The sequence below is a fragment of the Emydura macquarii genome, unplaced genomic scaffold, assembly GCF_026122565.2.
Source record: "Emydura macquarii macquarii isolate MOO-44397 ecotype Brisbane River unplaced genomic scaffold, CSIRO-AGI_Emac_v2 contig_629, whole genome shotgun sequence".
Lineage (NCBI taxonomy): Eukaryota > Metazoa > Chordata > Testudines > Chelidae > Emydura > Emydura macquarii.
Window position 1 is genome coordinate 8,537,470 of NW_027130766.1, and position 18,585 is coordinate 8,556,054.

Sequence of the window (18,585 nt, forward strand, 5' to 3'; positions counted from 1 at the left end):
CCAGAGCTCCGGTTCACAGCAGATCCACGAGGGAGACGCTCCAGCCCCAGGGCTCTGCCCGTTGGATAAGCAGGACTGAAGGCCCGGGCTGGGAATGGGGGAGGGTGGGGCAGGGCTCTGCAAACACAGCTGTAGGTAATTGCACAGGTGGAGGAGCTGCAGAGAGCCGGTCTCAGCAGCACCTCCCCCGGCCAAGTTGACAGGAGCCAGGCTGGGCTGAGCTTGGGTCAGGGGGCCTGTTTAGCCCATAGCCTGTGGCCAAAACCCCTCGTTCCTGGCAGCCTAGGGCCAAACTGCCCAGCCCACAGCGCCCGGACAAAGAGACACGGGCTCTCCAAGAACAGCCCCTCGCGCGGCCGGAGCACCAGCTCATTCCCTGCACTGGGACCAGCCGGGCCCAGCAGCAGAGGGACCTCCAGGGACTGGGACTAGGCAGGAGCACGCAGCAGGTGGCCGGAGGGGAGACGGCGTCCCCGCAGCAATTCCCACCTGCTGCTGCCGTGGCCCCACTGCTTCCTCCCAAGCCTGCCCAGGGCATGGCGGAGCTGGGGGCTGACGGTCGGGTGCTCGCGAGGGTCTCGCCTGCCGAGAGTCCCAGCCCCAGGGCTCAGCCCCCGGCCAAGGAGGAAACGTGGGCTCAGGTCGGGCACGGTGCTCGTTTGCCCTGGGCCTGCTGCGGCCCAGGGATGAGGAATCGAGAGAGCCACTGGGCGCCTCAAAGGACAGCCCAGGAGACTCCACACCCAATCCACCGCCCCCATCCCAGGGCTTCCCGGTCCCTCCGAAATGCAGGTGACAGACTCCGCCAGGAGGGAAGCCCAGCCCCCAGCTGCCTTCGAAAGCAGCCGGCAATTGAAAGCTCGCGCCATGCCTCAGCTGCCTGCTCTCCCTGCGTCCCCACTGCCCGCCCTGCTCCGGACGTCGGGCGTTCTGCCTCTCCTACGGCCATCGGTTTTATTTGCTTTCTCTCCACGTCCCCCCTCCCGGCGCAGGGCCCAGCCTACACATGGAACTAGGGGCTCACTGGCGCGCCAGGGCCCTGGATGTGTTCATCGGCCTGCAGAACAACGCAGAGAAAAGCCCACCGTGCCCCCGAGCCGCCAAACTGGGGCGAGCCGAGCAGCAGGCTCCTGCAGAATTCACCGACGCCATTCGAATGCATTTCCCGTCTGGCAGCGAGAGCCTGAGCTTCAAATGCCCCGGCAAGAATGGGATTTCCTCGCCCCGCTGGGAGCCAAGGCTGGTGCGAAGCCTTTCAACGCTAGGAAGAAAGGAGTCAGAGGCGCGCGCGCCCCTTTCATCTGGCAGACGCCGGCTGGGCCTTCAGAATCCAAAGCCTGCCTCGCGCCGTAATGAACCAGCAAAGCGCTCCGCTGCTCTGTGTCTTCTGACCCCTCTGCCACGGCAGCCGGAGTGGGAGCGCGCCGGCCGCACCGCTCCTTGCAGGGCGGAGGTGTCGTTAGTGTCGCCCGCGGGGTGGGGTTCCTGGGCACGGGGCCTGCGACAAGGGCCAGGGCAGCTGGCAGGCGACCGACATCGGTGATAGTCCTTGGCCGGGCAAGGTCAGGCGAGACAGACGCCGCGTTCGGCTTTGTCTCGGCCGAATTAACCCGTTAGGTGCTGCACGCAGCGCCCCGCACGTTAACAGGCGCCACCAGCTTTGCCACTGCCACACAGCAGGATGCTGGGGGAGTCACCGCCACACTCGGTGCCTCAGTTTACCTAGCCGGAAAGCGGCTTGCTAACCAAAGATGAAGGCGCTAGCCCCTCCGGGAGCTTGAACCCCCCACCCACACAGCTGAGTGAGCACGGCGGAGGGGGGACCAGAGCAGGGATGCAGGCCCCCCTGGGAGGGTGGGGATTGTGGCTCAGACCAGTGCCAGGCACTGCATGGGCCATGGCGACCGACCTGCCCTCGTGCTCCCAGCCGGGGTCGCTGCAGAGCAGGGCCGAAGCACCCCGGGGCCAGGAAACCCGTCTTGCTGCTGTCCTTGCTCTACCTGTTTGGAAGGTAATGAGAGGCCAGGGCCAGCTCCCCACGCGCCGCCACACCACACAACCCTGCGGATCCCACGTCAGAGGTCTGCACTAGCCCCACCCTCTCTCCGAAGCCGGCCATGCCCCCCCCAGTCGCCCCATTTCAGCCTAATTCAGTCACTTACAAATTAAGAGTCCCCAGCAGCGAGACCTGGGGCAGGTGAGCTCCCCCCCCCCCCCCGAGCCCCAGTTCTGCTGCGTCCCTGTTTTACATCCCTCTGCAGCGCCAGGATTGTCCCAGGCTGGGCTGAGGTGCTGGGAGAAGCCAAGGCGAAGGCAGCGCTCGTCCCAGCAGGGCAGGGCAGGGCGGGGCGGGGCAGGGCGGGGGGGGCCTAGCACCCCCCAGGGCACACGCTATGATTCAGTGGCTCAGTTTCACTCCTCAGAGCCAGCGTCCAAGGGGAGCGAAAACGCCAGCTCAGCAGGGCGGAGCAGCCACGCGGCTGGCCCCCTGAGCCAGCGCAGAGGCAGGGCGTCCCACTGCCCGCCCTGGGTGTGCTGCGCCCGGCGCAGGCACCAGCTTGCCTGGATGGGCCGTTTAAAGCAAAAACAACGTGCACCACCCTGGCCCCAAGCTGCTGACACCGACCAGCCCCACCAGCTCCCGGGCCGCAGGGCTACGGGCATCAGCTGGACATTGGGGAGCGCGGCCGGCAGCGATCGCGGCCAAGAAGGGCCCATGTCAGGCTGCAGCAAAGCCAGGGACTGGGCCCCTCATTCCCGTGACAGGCAGGGCCGTTGCGGGGGCTGCAGAGATGCCAGCCGGGCGGGTCAGGGCTCAGCACTTTCCCAGAGGCTCCAAATTTACTGCAGGCCGCCTTTCCTCCTGGCCCATTGGAAAACAAGCAGCCAACCAGAGGCCAAGGCTGCTTCTGCTCCCCAGCACCGGGCGCGCTGAGCCAGGCAGCAGGGAAAGCAGCTCTCGTGGCCGGGGGTGCATTTTGCTGGCCATTTTGGGGTCCCTGGGGAGGAATTATCCAAAACAAGCGGTGCGGGGACCAGGACACGCAGGTCACAGCGTCCCGCCTGTGTGCAGGTGAGTCAGAGGTCTGGGAGTCTGGGAGGGGCCCACCCCACCAGGGCAGCTGGAGCGAGTCACGGGGCCCGTGCCCAGTCCGCGCAGGGGGAGCCCACAGGCCCCCTACAGACAGAGAGGAGCCAATCAGGTGGGTGCCCCACCTGCGCCCCTGGCGATCAGAGACCGAGCATCCGCAGCTGCCCCGAGATCAGCCTCCGGCTGGCTGACGTGGAGCTCCCCGGACCCGGAGGAAGCCCCACGCTCCCTGTCTGGAGGCGTTTATTTAACAGCCGGCAAAGCAGCTGCCTGGCACCGGGGCTGGGCCCGGGGGTCTGACAGCCCCAGGAAGGGGTGCAGCCCGCAGGCAGACGGGACGGCTCCTCAGGGAATTCAGCTCAGACAAAGGGGCTGGCTTGGTTGCTCCAACCAGAGAGAGCTAGTGGGGAGGGGACAAGGGTCTCTCAGCCCAGGGCTCCCCAGCCGTGCCCTGCGGGACCCCTCCAGGGGCCTGAGCAGAGCTGAACCATTCTGAAGCCATCACGCTGAGGGGCTCCCAATGCTCTGCGCTGCCAGCTCCTCCGGGGCACCTCTCTGTCCAGGGCCGGTTCCCCAGGTCGGGGCACCCCGAGGGCCTTGCGGCTGGCTCCCTCTGCCCCAGTCTTGATGTCCTGGGCCCAGCTCTCAGGCTGCATCCCCCAGATCCACACCAGAGCCTCCCCCAGCTCATTCCCTACAGCAGCTCCTCCCTTCCCCAGGAGAGCTGCGCAGTGCAGTGGGTCAGGGTGACTCACCCCAGCCACAGCAACCTTCCCCACCGGGTCTCAAGGCTTACAGCGCCACCTGCTGGGAGCACTGGGAACCCCTGGGCCAGGCCTTCACCATCTCACCGCCCTTACAAATGCCCCCAGTGCCGGTCCGGAGAATCCACTGCGGCCCCCGGGGCACTGCCGCTGAGGACTCCAACGGTGCCACCTTCAGCACCAGCCGCTGGATCTCACCCAGCACCAGCTCCCTTCGCCCCCAGGAGGCAGTTACAGCCGGGGGCCATTGCCCCACGGCCTTCCCTCGGAGGCACTAAAGCGAGTGAGTCCCTTCAGTCTCCCCATCTGGGGGTTTCCCAGACCCTGGGCTGTTCTCGTAGCTCTTCTCAACCCCTCTCCACCCTGTCAAAGCGCTGGCCCCTGACCCAGTATCAGCTGGGGGCTCCATCCAGAGAGGGGACCGCAGCCCGGCCCAGCCAGCGCGCAGGGCTCGTGAAAGGGGACGGCGTGGGCCGAGGCCCCAGGCAGCAGGAAAAGGACCCGTCAGGATTTTATTAAAGTTTAGCACCCTCGTAAAAAGGAACAGTCCAAGGCCAGAACCATTGAATAACCTCTCCGAGGCCGTGCTCGCGAGAGACGCCGGAGCACGCTGCGGCAGATGTGCAGCGCCTGGAGCACAGGGCCACAGCCCCCCACACGACGCAAGCAGTCAGCCTTCAAATGCAATGCAGGGCCTGAGTTTCATGGGTCCCCTCCACAGTCCCTGACCGAGATTTACACACCCCATGAAAGCCACAAGGCGCCATGCGGTTGTGGGCTGGACAAACCCACAGCTGGACCCACAGGGGCTGCAGCTCAGGCTGGAGGGGCAAGGACTGGGATAGCCGGGGGCTGGGCTGGGCTGGGCTGCAGACACGGCAGGTGGGGAGAAGTGGGGCGCAGGATTTGACCTGCCCCTGCCCAGCCTGTGTCTCACTCTCAACAGCCCCCCTCTGCCTCTTGTCAGCAACAAGAAACAAACCCCAGAACCGGATCGAGCTAATTCAACCCACGTCGTCACACCCGCCCCCAGCAAGAGCGCCGCCGTGGGGAGGGTCACAGCAAATCCCCACCGGCTGCAGCTAAGGCTTCCACGATGCTCCTGCACCAACGGGGGGGATTTTCTCCTCCAGAGCTGGGGGGGGATCGGGGCTGGGGGAGAGGGGGACAGGAGTGATGGTTCTGGGAGCCCGAGGTACAAGGCTCGTCACGTGGCCTCTGTGTTACTGGGCGGGAGGGGCCACGTCTCACTCCCCTGGCCCCAGCGCTAAGGAGCCTGGTAATCCAGCTCAGCATGGGCTGGTCCCTGGGGTTCTCGGGGGGGGGGGGGGGGGGGGGGGGGGGAGGAGAGGCTGTTATTCAAGTACCGTGGAGTGAGGCCTCATGGGAAGAGCAGGCCACACCTGCGATTGGCTCAGCAGGGCCGGAGCTCGGCCAATGGGATCGAGGGGTCCGTGAATTATTTAAGGAGGCTTAGGCACAGAAAAGGCAAAGGTGGGGCGGGGGCGAGCCTGCGTTTATACATGGCAGAGCCCGGGGGAGCCCAGAGCCCTGCTCCCGGGGCATCCGTCCTCGCCCCGCAGCTCCCGCAGGGAGAGGTGACTTGGGGCCATCACCACCTGGCTCCTCTGGCCTAGACCCAGAGGGGATGATGGGGCAGAAGGGCTGTTAGAGGTCACACCCGACTGCAGATGCCGCTCGGCCCTCACGAATGTCGCTCATCGGATCCTCTCTGCAAACAAAGAACAGCAGCCGTTAGGTGTGGGCTCCAGGGGCGCAGCCGACCTGGGGGCATCAGGGCACCACGCTAGGGGGGTCTGTTCCCTGTTCCTGTGCATCGCAGGAACTGTCCGTCATGGGACAGGCATGCTAAGCACACGCTCCGACGCACCTGTGGCGGGCCAAGCGCAGGCTCAGGGCTGTGGCTGGATAAGCTGGGGCTGGGTGGGGAGCGGGGATTTGCTGTGCGGGACAAGCCCTTCTGGAGCAGAGCGAGGAGGAAGGTTCGGAGGTGGGGGCCATGCAGGCAGCTCAGGCTTACGGTTTGCCCAGCCTCCATGTGGCGCCCTGCAGACCGGGCATATTTCTGCAGCTGGCAAACGGCCGATCCCTCGTCTCCCCCTTGGTGCTGAGCTTAGGGGCAAAGCTGCTGTTTCACCCAGGCTCAGAGCTGGGGGAGGGGTGGAGGATAATAAAAAGCCTCCCCCCCCAATCGCCACGGGCAATGCCAACGGAGGAAATTCCCAGCTGTGCAGTACGGAGCTCGCAGCCTGCCCCCCTGCACTGGGGTCCTGCAGCTCCAGCCAGGGGGTGGGAAAGATGCTGCAGGGACGGCAGAGGCTGCCCACGAGCACACAGCACTGCCGGGGCCGTGCTGGGCTCATCCACGGAAAGCAGCAGGGCGGGACGGGATGGGACGGGGGCAGCCAGGAAGGAACCGGGGAGGGAGGAGAGGCACCCGTGCGAGGCTCGTCAGCGCTGCGCTAACGAAGACCCCTGGGCACCCTGCACGCCCCGGGAGACGGGGGGAAGCGGCAGCCCCGCACAGGGCTCTGCCCTCCTTGCTTTGCCCTGGCTCCTAGCGAGCAGGGTCCGTCGTGCTCCCGCGGGAGGCGTGTGTCTGAGACGGCGACACCCCACGGCCCCCATGGGGCGCTGGGGGTGCTCAGTTGGCGAGAGAGGCTGGAGCGTGGGTAGGGGCAGAGCAAGCTTCCCCCACGCCGCCCTCCACAGCCGCAGCCCTGCCCTGGAGGGCCCCAGCTAAGGGCGAAAGGATAAACAGCGTCTCCACGGCCTTCAGCCCCGGGGCCTTTCCCGCAGGGGGCAGCCAGCCAGCGGCGGTGGCTCTAGCGAGGAGGCAGCTCTGGGGAGCTGGGGCCAGGCCGTGCTGTCACCCCGGGAGCTGCTGCTCCTGGACCGACGCGCCTCTTGGCTCCCTGGTTCCTGCTGCGTCCGTGGGACAAGGGGAGAGTGCGGCTGCCCCCCGCCCACCCCAGCGTCAGCGGCCCCGGGAGGCGAAGGGAGGCTGCAGGCAGTAACCTTGGTCGGCTTTGTCCCCTTTGGACTTGGGCTCCTGCCACCACTCCGCAAAAATCCCCTCTTCATAGTCGCCTTCGCCTTCGAACTCGCCGTCCGAGGGCAGGTCCCGCCCGTCCGGCTCCGCGCCGGCCTCCAGCTCCATCTGCCGCACAGGGAGGGAGCGGCCGTCAGCGGAGGCCAAGGAGCCTGGGCCTACCCAGGGCAGGCCTGTCCCCTGGAGCTGAGCAGGGCTGGAGAAGGCCCAGTGGGAAGGACATAGTCTGTGCCTCCCGGGGTCACCCTGGACACCGCTCTCCAGACCCCCTCCCCACCCAGCAGCCAGTGCCGGATCGCCTCCCACGCACGGTTCTCCAGGGCGGCCTAGTTTAAATGGGAACTTCTTGCTGCTTCCCTTGGGAGACTGGCCTGGACCCCCTGCTCGGCATCAGCGACGTGCACAGGGCTCACTTCCCCAGCTCTGAAATGCAGCCAGCTCTGGGGTGGGGCCCAGCAGCGCTCAGTGCCCCTATCAAGCAGCCATTACAAGATGGCCGGAGGGTTCCTTGGAGGTCTCCCATCCAAACAGCGACGGGGCCCAGCCCTGCGTAGTTCGGGAGCCCTGCTCAGGTCCCAGCCCAAAGGGTTCCCGCAGCAGAAAGCTGAATGGGGGGGGTTCCTCCCGCCGCTGCCTGCGCCCCCGTCTCCAGCCGCTGCCCCAGCCCCAGCTCACCTCGTCGTCAGCCTGCAGATACTGCTTGGCAAAGTCCAGCAACTTCTTCTGCACGGCCGTCTGGTTGTGATACTGCAGCGCCTCCTTGGAGAGGAAAGGGCAGAAAACCGTCAGCCTCACACCCAGGACAGGGACCGGGCTGCCGCACGGGGAGGAGCTGTTCCCAGGCAGAGCCGGCCCCTGCCCAGTGGGGAAAGGGTTAAAGCTGCAAGAGGGCGGCTGGGCAAACGCAATGGTTCCTGCAAGGGGCCGGAGGTCCCTGCGCTGGGGGGAGCGGACACCCTCTGCAGGACCCCCAATCAGCCATGAGAGCGGCTCACTCCACCCTCCCTGGCTCCCCCAGACCCTGACAGGCTGGGGCACGGAGCAGGCTGGGAGATGGGGACACGGCCTCCCGCAGCCCGAGTGCTCAGCCCTGAATAGCCCCGGGAGCCACTGACGGGCTCTGAGAATCAGCCCCCTCCCCGCCTCACCGGACGGGGACTGAAGTCGTCATCCTCCAGGTGCCAGCGCTCGCGGTAGAAGCGATAATAAACCAGATTCTGCTGCATGACCTCGTCCGCCGGGTCGAAGAGCATGTAGCTGGAGACGCTCTGCACCGCGTTCTTCACGTCGTTCACTGCACGGGAGCCAGGCACGGAGGGGCATGAGTGGGGGGCCTGGGGCACGGAGAGACCCCCTCCTCACTGCACAGGAGCCAGGCATGGGGGGCGGGGCATGAGTGGGGGGCATGGGGCAGAGAGAGAAAATCCCCAAGGCAGAGGAAGCCACCCCCTTTGCATAAGGGCTATGGGACAAGGAACCCCCAACATTAGACCTCTGAGCCTCACCCCTCACAGTACAAGGAGACATGGGGCAAGGCCCCCCACTCCAGGTAGACGAGGGGCTCCCCGCACACAGCACTGAGGGGTTGTGGGGCAGGGCGACCCCCATTAGGGAGAAAGGCTCTAAGGTGCTGGCTGCAGATGGAGGGGGCAAAAACGGGCAAAGAGGAATTTTGGGGGGCTCATCGTTTGCTGCTCTGGGGGCTGAACCCCTGCCCAGCTCCCCCGACTGCCCCCTGAATCTGCCTTCACACACACACACAATGACACACACAATCACACACACACACACACACAAACCAGGAAGCGGCCCCGGGGGACTCACGCTTGTAATAAGCGAACTGCAGATAGTGGTACATGGTGGCCACGAACTTCTCCACGAAGTAGCCGCCCACGTTGGGCGTCAGCTCAGCCTCGCAGTCCACCTTGCACTGCAGCACGTCCACGAAGTGATCTGGGAGGAAACGCCCGTCATGCCGGCAGCCTCGCGCCCTGGCCGCCCTCGCCCACAGGGGCCAGCCCCAGCTGCCCGAGGGAGATGAGCCCCGCATCCCCCGGGGACCTGCCCCTCGGGTTTCTAGGACTGGCTGATTTAAACCAGCCCCCTCCCAGCTGAAGCTGTTCATGCTGTCCCCACTGGCCAGGCAAATGGCCTGTGTCCCGTTCCTTTGGGGGGTGGGAAAACCTCCCTCTCTGAGCCATCCCTTGAGCACGTGCAACCCAGACAGCATTAGGGTGAGCTCCCTGTGCCCCCCGTCACGGCCCCTTCCCCAGCCCTGCCCTAGGGGGACCCCTCTCTTTCCGTGCCAACAGCCCGTGATCTCTGTGCCAAGGCTGCTGACGAGGGAACCCGCCAGTGCCTGTTGGGCTGGGGCACGAGAAAACAGACTAACCCCCCCCTCACCACCCCAGCTCATGTCAGGCCAGGCCCCAAACAGCCACTGTGGGGAGCAGCCCGCCCCCGGGGCCAGGCTGGAGCTCAGAAGTGAAGGCCGTGGACCCACGTGTGTGTGAACGGAAAACAGGACACAGAGGCTTCCATCCGTCGCCTCTTGGCCACTTTTCCCCAGAGTCCATCAGCCCAGCCTGCCCCATGGCTCTGCGGGGCTGGGAGACGGGCCCCCAGCCGCCGCAGCCCCGGGGATGGGCCCCCCCACCTGCAATGGCCGGGTAGAAGTCCTTGAACTCCCGTAGCTCGTAGGCCCCCTCGCAGCCCGCCAGGCAGTTCTCGTAGGCTTTGTAATACTCCGACAGCGCGTGCTCCATGTCGGCGATGCTGCTCCGGAAATCACCGCTGTTATACAGCTTCACCGAGCGCACGAACGCCGTCTGCAGGGATGGAACAGCCCGGCTTCACGGGTGGGCCCCCGCCGCGCGCGGAAAGGGGCCGCAGATCCAGCCCCGCGGCTGTGCCTGGCCTCCCCCCATCTCCTCCTCGCCGGCGCTTTGACGGGGGCAGAAGGCCCCGTCACAGGCCGGGGCCTGGCACGAGTCCCGCTTGGTGACTCAAGGGCTTCCGAGGCCTGGTGAGTAAAGCCGTCACAACCCGTTTTCCCAGGGGATCCCCTCCCCCCGACTCCCGCTAGGTGGATTTCTGTCCGCCAGCCGCATGGAGCGGACAGGGCCTCCGAGCAGAGCCCAGGAAACACGAGGGTAATCGCAGGCGGCGAACGCCTTCCTCCCCTTGGTCCTGTCCCAGATGGGAGCACACGGCAAGGTCTGAGCAGAAGGAGCTGCAACCTAGGGCCCAGCCTGCCCCTGCCAGCCCCACAGGGACACGGTCCCAGGAGCAGCCAGCCCGGCGCAGCCCGGACCCTCCCGCTGCTCTGGAAGGACCCCGAGCGACGCCTCTTCAGCGAGGGGCCCGACTCCGACAGAACAGAGCCCGCTCTTTGAACAGGGTGGCCAGGGCAGACATGGTGCAGAGACAATCAGTCAATGCTTCCGCCTCCTCTCCCCCCCCCCCCCCGATCATCCTTGCTGTACCCCAAACCCGGCCTGCAGCCCCCCCATTCCAGGAATGGACCCCCCCTCTCCTCCTGCAGCTCTGCCATGTCCTCATTCCAGACCCACGGCTTCCCAGCCATTCCAGCCCTGGAACGCCTTCAATACCAACCACTGTTATCCCAGCCCTGGGCTTCCCTCCCCTCCGGCTCGGCTGATGCCTCAGTCCTGACCCTCAGCCCCAGCAACCCCAGCACTGGCTCCCCACCAGTGTGCGTCTGGGCCCCCGGGGGTTCACTCACTTCATATGGCTGGGCCTCTAAGTCCACGAGATACTCATCCACGTCCAGCATGGTTCTGTAATAGTTCAGGTACTTTAAGGTCATCTCGTGCTTGGGGTTCTTCTGCAGGAAGGTGTGAGCGGCAGACATGGCTTTCTCCACCTTGTTTGCCTGAGAGAGGGAGAGAGCAGCATGACGCTGCCAGCCGGGAGAGCCGTATGGAGAACCACCTGGTCCGGAGTCACCCAGACACCGAGGTCTCCCCTGCCGTTAAACCAGAGTCATCCCAGCGTGCACATCCCAGGGATCACTGCAGCTCCAGCCAGACCCACGTGGGGCTCGGCTTCTCAGCCCTGGCCAGGCACAGGCCCAGAAAATCCACGTGGCTCCTACCACGTCCACAAAAGCTGCACCGATTTAGTTCTCCCGTTCCAGTTAGTGCAGCGAAACCCCGCAGCGTGGACACAGGTATTCCGGGATAACAGGGCTTCACACCAGCATAGCTTCTGCCCCTTCCCACACCGGCCTACGCTACCCCACTGCCCTTCTACCAGTCCCACATGCCCACACCACGAGGCGCTCTGCTTTCCAAACAGCAGTGTCGCAGAGGAGAGACAAGCCACTCTGCCAAGGGCCAAGCTGCCGGGAGAGAAGTGGAACTGCCATGGCTGGAGAGATTTCTAAGCAGGGATTGGCACCCGTCTGCCAGAGACAGTGCAGGGGGAGCAAAGCCAGCCCTGCCGCCGTGCAGAGAGACACAAGGCCCCTGGAGTCTAATGTTACCATTACTGTACCCTGAGCCAACCCCATCACAATCCTTCCCTTCGCACACCCAGATCCCCGCTGGACTGGCTTCCCCGCCCGCTAAATGCAAGCTGCTGGTCCCAGCTTTCACGGCCCCACAGAAAACTCTGCTCTTCCCGAGGCTCTGAAAACGTATCCCCTTGAGACGTACTCAGAGTCTGAGGCAGAAGCAGGATCTGAACCCACCTCTCCCGAATCCCGAGCCAGTGGATAGCCACTAGACCAGCCTCCCCCTCCTTGGCTAAGGTCCTGAGATCGCTCGTACCAGGCTCTGAGACCAGCCCACGCTGCCCATCCGGGAGACGTCGCAGCCAGCGAAGCCCTGCTGATGTCACCCCTTCTTGGAGGATAGTTTCCTGATGTATGATTTTGGGGTAAAAAACCAACCCCAGTGAAAACAATGTACAGGAAAGGTTCGGTTAAAATGAACTCGCTTCTCTTGCCAGCACGTGCCTTGGTTCCTAAGTCACCAAACAGGCCAGTGCAACTGGCTGGGCAGGGCTCAGCCCCTGGGTGTGAGAACTCGAATGCGGGAAGCAGCTCCCCAGCGTGCTGTGCTGGAATACACTGCTCTTTATTCACCCCAGAGGAGCTGGGACATGCTCAACCTTCTCGTGCAGAAGCCGTGCGGCATGCTGCTAAGATTCCGGCTGCTAGCTCAACCGAGCGGCAAGTGACATCATGGAATCGACAGGCCGAGGCAGCCTGGCTTCGCTAGCGACGCCAAGGGAGCACGGCATGTTTCCCAGTGGGAAACAGACAATGCTGCGCTGGGTGGCAGCGATTCCACCAAAGCACCTACGGCCAGCAGCACCAGCCCGGGGTGAACCAGCTGCTGGACAGAATCAGACAACAAAAAAGCCGATAAATCGAGTGGAGACGTCGTGGCCCCCATCCTGTGGCACCGATGCAGGCAAATCCCCCCCCCCCCAACGCGCGCATACCTCTGCAGCTCAACGGGAGCTGGGGCTGCTCAGCCCCTTGGAGAATCAGGCTGCGTCTGTTGGGTCCCTAAATACGGCCTTTGGAATCTACCTTGACACTCTCGAGTTGGTAATTTTCAGCCAGGATTCCCAAGTGATTCTGGGACCCAGGCAGCCACCGGAGAGACTCACACACGTCAGCGCTGCTGCAGCTCAGCCACTAAACCAGAAAAGCCCGTCATGTCTGACTGCACCTCGTCCTGCTCGCCGGCCTACGTGCCCCTGGCTGGGATCTCAAATGGCATTTCTCCGCACTCCCCTTCCAGCTGCAGAGACTGCCCCGGTGTTACCAGGCGTCAGCTTGTCAGAGCTTGGGGCTGACAGTCCCTCGAATGCGGGGAAAGTGTGTTACGTACTAGCCTGGGCAGGGGAGGCTGGAGCTAGGTGAGAAAGTCTTTGGCCGGTAGCAAATCAGCCTGTGAATCGAAATGTGCACAAGCGTCTAAGCAAACTATTTCCTGCCTTCGGCATGCCAAAGACAGACTCTTCTCCCAGGGGCCCCTCCCAGCACATGGAAAGATTCGCTTGGATTCAAACTGAGGCACTTACAGTAATCCCCTTCCAGGGTCCGTTTGCACTCCAGGAGGCATTGAAAACGTGTCACTCTGGCAATGGCTAAAGCAGCCGCAGCATGGCTCACGCGACGGAATCCAAGGATCAGACCCTAACTCATTAATCCTCACACCCCCTCCCCCCCCCCACACACACACTCTTTCTACAGGCATTATTATCCATGCTTTACAGTGGGGAAACTGAGGCACAGAGCCAGGCGACGTGACTTGCTCGAGCTAGCACAAGCAGTAGCTGTCAAAGCCAGGATTAGAATGGAGAGATCCTGCCTCCCACGGCTCAGGCTGCCGGCCGTGCAGCCTCCCTGGGCTTGGCTGGAAAATCCAGCAGAGAGGGGAGCTAGAACAGCCGAGAGGAGAAAAGTGGGTGGGTGACAGTCCAGCACCTACAGAGTCTTCTACAGCGATCTCCGAGGGCAAAGCTGCAGAGAAGGAAACAAAGTTTGCTTTTGTCCTAAACATTCTCTTCCCTCCCCGGTTTGCCCCCAGGAAACCCTTCCATCAGCCTGTTCCAGTAACTTCCCGAGTCCAGCACAACACTGGAGGCAAATGTTTGTTTCTCGCTTTTGTCTTGTGGCCCTCAAAAGCCATTGAGAATTCTGCGCTGAGTCCTGCCCACAGCCGGCTACGCACCAGCACTTCGGCTTCTAGAGATTGCCCCAAAGGACTCCCCCGCCCGAGGTAACCGGCCCCCCTGCTCCAGCCGAGCAGTCTGATGGCAGCACCAAGTTTGGTGAACAAGAGCCTGTCCTTGAGCTCCAAGGGGAAAGAGACTCGACGCCAGAAAACTGAAGTGTTGTAACTTTCACACCAACTGCAGGGCTGACGCAGAGGGGGCAGGGCAGAGCTAACTGGGCCTACGGGAAATGAGATTGTGGTGCGGCACAGCCAGCGATGGTCCCCAGAAAGACTGATCCGTCCCTCCCCTCAGCAAGCGGGGATCCCTGCAGTAACTACTGCTTGGGACGCTCCGCAGTCACGCAGGCTTCTGCTCCTCTGGATGCACAGCACGTGGCATCTGCATTCCTCCAGCAAATCCAAGTCAGGGGCTTCCTACCTCTAGCTGTGGGGAGGGCTGGTGAAGGATGATCCACACCAGAGCCTGGCGCTGCCGCTGGCTGTGCTGGGGTTAAAGGGGAAGGCCTCCTAAAGCGGCACAGAGTGTGAAAGGGAAATAATGCGACAGCACATAACCAGCACGGCTGCTAACCACACTCCCCGCCCCCCGCAGCAGGGACGGGTGCCCCATTAGAAACTCGCTGGCCAAATGCCACGTTCCTGCTCCGGCTGGGAAGGGAACGTGCTGGGAGGCACCTACTGGGCGAGAAATCCACCCTGGGGAACTGCTCACAAGTCCACAGAGGCTCAGGGGGCCTGGAAGAGTTTGTATAGTGGGGGTGCTGAGAGCCACTGAGCCAAACTGTAACCCCCGTACATAACGGAAACCACTTCCAGCCCCTGTGAGTGGGGGCCCAGCCAGGAACCGGTTCTCTGCCTGGCACCTGGTACCATGGAGGGCAGAAGTCTGAGCCCGGTGCCCCTCGAGGATTTTGGAGACGCTGACAGCGTGCTCTGGGCTGAACGAGATGCAGGGCACAGGTGACCCCGTCCCGGCCGGGAGAAGCCAGAGGGCCCAGCTCTGCAAACGTGTAACTTCACTCGCACAAGCTGCCGTGTCAGAGACCCCAGGAGGCCTCTGGCGTGTGCGAGTTTGCAGGATTGGGCCCTGAGTGGGTGAGCCCCGGAGCGGACAGGAGGCCCTAGGAAGGGGTGACAAGACAGTGAAACCCACCGATCGGGCGGATACGCCCGAGATGGACGGGGAGACAGACCAGGAGCCAAGGGGCAGGCGGGCAGGCTCCTACACCCACAGGCACATCCCCTGCCCCCTGGTATGAAAATGGACCCGATCCTGACCCCACCACGGCCCGGATCACCAAGGTCTCTGGCGCGGGGTAAGGGGATGCAGGCGCAGGGCCCAGCGGGGGAAGGTTTAAGGACCCAGCCCTGCGGCCGCGCAGATCCGTGGGGCTCTGGCCACAGGGGCTGCCGTGGCTCTCGGGCTGGCTCCTCCGCGCGGAGTGTGCGCGCCTTGCGCCGGCTCACCTTGAAGAGCGCGTAGTGCAGGTAGAGGTAGGGCGCGCGGCGCTGGAAGTCGCGCAGGGTCTCGGCCGGCGGGTAGCGCAGCTGGAAGACCGGCAAGCCGCGTTTGCAGCCCCGCAGGCAGGCGGCTCGCTGCAGGACCTGCCCGAAGAGCTCCAGCTCCCGGCCCCACTCCGCCTGCGCGCCCGCCGGCTGCGCGCCCTCCGGGGCCGGGGCCCCCGCGCACTCCCGCTGGCAGTGCGCCTCGCTGTCCCGCAGCAGCCGGTGCAGGCGCAGGCTGGCCTCCAGGTAGCGGGCGCTCTCCTTCCAGCGCTCGCCCTCGTACTGCTCCAGCGCGTAGGCGTAGGCGCTCTGCAGCGGCATCAGCTCGGCCTCCGGGAAGCCGCGGAAGCTGTACTCCTCGTACTGCGCGCCGCCCGGCGCCGGGCCCTGCGCCGCCAGCAGCAGCAGCAGCAGCCGCAGCCGCCAGCCCCCGCGCTCCATGCCGCTCGGCGCGAGGAAGGAGCTGCCGGGCCTGGGGGCATCCCTCCGCCTCGTCTGGGAGCGAAGGGGGCCGGGACAGGCGGGTCCTCCAGCCCGCAGGGTCTTAGTGCTGCCCCGCCTGCAGGCTGCGCGCCGCGCACCGGGGGACTGATTCCTTGCACCAGTCCGCGCCTTGCACGAGTCCTGCGCCTTGCACGCGTCCTGCGGCTGCGCACGGTTGAGTGACACCTTGGCCCCCTGGCCGGCAAGGGGACCGCTGTCACTGAGGGCTGTGGTGCCGGGATCTTGCCCGCTTGTGTCTTCGCGCCCGTTTACTCTGGGCCCTGGCCGCTGCTAGCTCGTCGGGGCCCCAAAGATGGAATATTTTGGGCCCCCCCCCACAGAACAGATACGAATAATTAATAAGGGGCCCCCGGGAGCTGCTCGGGGTGCTCCGCAATTGTTTACGCCCCGCGTCAGCTCTGGTAGCGCCTGTGGCGGCTTAGAGGGGACGTTTGCCGGGAAGGAGCCCCAGTGCCCAAAGCACAGCACGGCCCCCCCAGCCAGACGTGCCAAAGGCACTGACGAGCGGCCCCATTTCCAGCGGCCGGGAAGAACCCGAAGGACTCCGGGATCCCGTTCTGTACTCCCCTGACGAGCTGCAGCGCGAGAGAGGACGCTGCACTAACCAGGGGCTCCCAGGCCCGCACAGGGCCCTGCAGCATGGTCCACCCCTTCACTGGTCCATCCTCAGCCTCCCTACGCGGCCCGCGGTCACACAGCCCGACAGGGGCAGAGCTTTCCGAGCGGGCCAGTTTTAGCTAGTTTGAAAATTGCTTTGCTGGGTGGAAGCAGCATTCACGGCAGGGGCTCGCAGGCCTGCCCGCAGCTCCACGCTACTGAGCAAAGGCGCACAGGGCCGGGGGCCCAGGGCCTGTCTCGTTAGGGCTGGAGTGTTTGTGTCTGAGGGTGGTGCCGTCTGATGTCTCTGCCCAGGGCGGTGCACATCACCCCCCCAGTGCGATCCTGCCCGTGGGAGCGGGTGGCCGTGGAATTCCAGCAGGGTCAGGTCTGGGTCCCTGGTTCTCCATTCCACGCCTGCTGTTCCCACTGGAAGGCATCGGAGAAGGTGCCTGCCAAGGGTCCCGCACAGCCCTGACGGTTCTAGGGGTGGAGAAACATCCTCTTCTGAGCCGCGAGCTCGGCTCCTTGCCCACCCCAGGCCTGGCTGGACAGCAGGAAGTGCTTGCTGCAAATTCCCGACAGAGGCTGGGGGGGCCAAGCTCCTTCTTGACGCGATTTGAGCAGACAACCTGCAAGCTGCCTGAGGGAGGAAACGGGCTCCTGGGCCAACCCCAGCATCTCGGTCATGGGCTATGCATCCCCCCCAGTTCAGCTGAATCCCAGCCTGGGGTAGGCGTGAGCTGAGCTCAGGAGCCTTGTCTACACTAGGGCAGTCTCTCTACTAGGTCCCCCCCCTTGTGAGCACTGGTTTGGCCGCACCGGTTGGAGCAGTGCTGGGGGCACTACTGCACAGAGGTCGAGGCAGCTGCTGGCATTTTAACCAGCGCATGGTCTAGAGCAGGGACTGCTAGAACCACACAGGGCTTAAAATGCCAGTGGCCCATCCACACGCGTGTCCCCTTGTGATCCTGGCTGGAGCATTGTGGGACGTTTTAAGGAGTCAATCCTAGCGCAGACACCTGCAGAGCTGTCAGCTGGGAACAGCTGCAAACATTATTTATACAGCGCCAGCCGTGCACCGGGGGCTTCACAGACGGGTGTGAAGGCCAAGTCTCTGTCCCCCAAGATCTTCCAGTCTGCAGGCATCCGTGATGGGCAGTGCCAGGGACTGAATGCAGAGAGGCGGAGCGATGAACCCATGCACGTCTCATCAGCCGCATATTTAAATACACCGGAAGCAGTAGGAGACAAACATGGCTGGGAAAATGGCCAGTGCTTATCTTTCCCCACCACTGCAGAGAGTAAGTTCCCCACTTCTAGAAGGGACAGCGACCGGTCACTGGGGCGGAAAACTCTTCCATGGGGGGTGCTGGCTGGCAGAAGTTCTCACGCCTAAAAACGCACAGCCAAGAATCCATCAGCATGGCCGACAACATGGGACTTGCTGGCTCAGGGGGCCAGGAACAAGCTTCTGGCCAGATCCTTGTTCCCATCTGCTGGTGGCCTCTGTATAGATGAGCCAGGGGACAGAGGGGGCCACATCTCTGCCCCTCAGAACCCTGGGCGCTCCCGGGCCCCCATGCTGGTCCAGACGGGCCACAGCCTTGGCCGTGACAACTGAGCACCCTTCTCCCCAGAACAGGGAGTCCCTCGGGCAGGGCGAGGTCAGCGACGCTTGCCCTGAGACCCAGAAAACCTCTGGCTCTAAGACTGGCTGATCCGGCATCTTCCCCCAGGGCTGAAATCCTTGGCAATAACCCCTCCTTCTAGGAGCAGAGGTGCAGGCCGGGGGAGCTGCACCCAGGGGCAAGGGCTGATGGCGCGGACGTTTCTCCCCTGTGCTCCCCCCCTTCCCTCAGTAAAGCTGCGTCTCTTGGCAGCGCCTGGGCCCCCCCAGCTCTTCAGCTGCTCTCTCAGGCTTCCCTTGTGTTTACTGGGCGGAAGGCCGAGGCCGAGGCCGGGGTCCGCTGTGCGGGGGCTGCATGGCCCGAGCCAGGCCGGCCGGACGCTCGTTCGCCAGGTGCTCCACGCTCAGAAACGGAGGCGCCAGAACACCGCACCCGCCCGAGCCCAAAGCGAAAGGCCCCCGCCACATCTGGCTGGGCCCTGCCACATCTGGCTGGGCCGCGCGGAGGCGCTAGGACCCAGGGCGAAGCTGCTGCTGCTGCCGGCGTAGGACGGGGACCTCTCGCCGCCCCAACTTGCCATGCAATAGCCCGCCCCGGCGGTCCCCTGCCAGAAATTACAGCACCCCCCCCTGCACTCCCCAAATCTCAGCGCGGGTCTCGCCCACCCCCGCGGTTTTTTGCAGCCCCGAGGGGCGTTGCC

The 18,585-nt window shown here is 64.3% G+C and overlaps 1 protein-coding gene across 1 annotated transcript; it reads right to left on the reverse strand.

The window, feature by feature from the left end:
• Positions 1-5,178: 5,178 nt before the first annotated feature.
• P3H4 (prolyl 3-hydroxylase family member 4 (inactive)) lies at positions 5,179-15,777 on the reverse strand. Its single transcript, XM_067541313.1, has 8 exons — positions 15,115-15,777; positions 10,674-10,823; positions 9,585-9,756; positions 8,753-8,881; positions 8,077-8,222; positions 7,604-7,687; positions 6,895-7,036; positions 5,179-5,587 (listed from the first exon to the last, which is right to left on the reverse strand). Exons 1-8 carry the CDS (start codon positions 15,592-15,594, stop codon positions 5,574-5,576), a joined length of 1,317 nt encoding a protein of 438 aa, XP_067397414.1. The 5' UTR covers positions 15,595-15,777; the 3' UTR covers positions 5,179-5,573.
• Positions 15,778-18,585: the final 2,808 nt, after the last annotated feature.

Bases quoted from the DNA above. Each gene is read 5' to 3' on its own strand.
- P3H4 (XM_067541313.1), bottom strand. From the start codon at position 15,594: ATGGAGCGCGGGGGCTGGCGGCTGCGGCTGCTGCTGCTGCTGCTGGCG. The intron at 8,882-9,584 runs GTGGGGGGGCCC...GTTTCCTCCCAG, and splicing joins CTTCTACCCGGCCATTGCAG to ATCACTTCGTGGACGTGCTG. The intron at 7,037-7,603 runs GTGAGCTGGGGC...CCTGTGCGGCAG, and splicing joins ATCTGCAGGCTGACGACGAG to ATGGAGCTGGAGGCCGGCGC.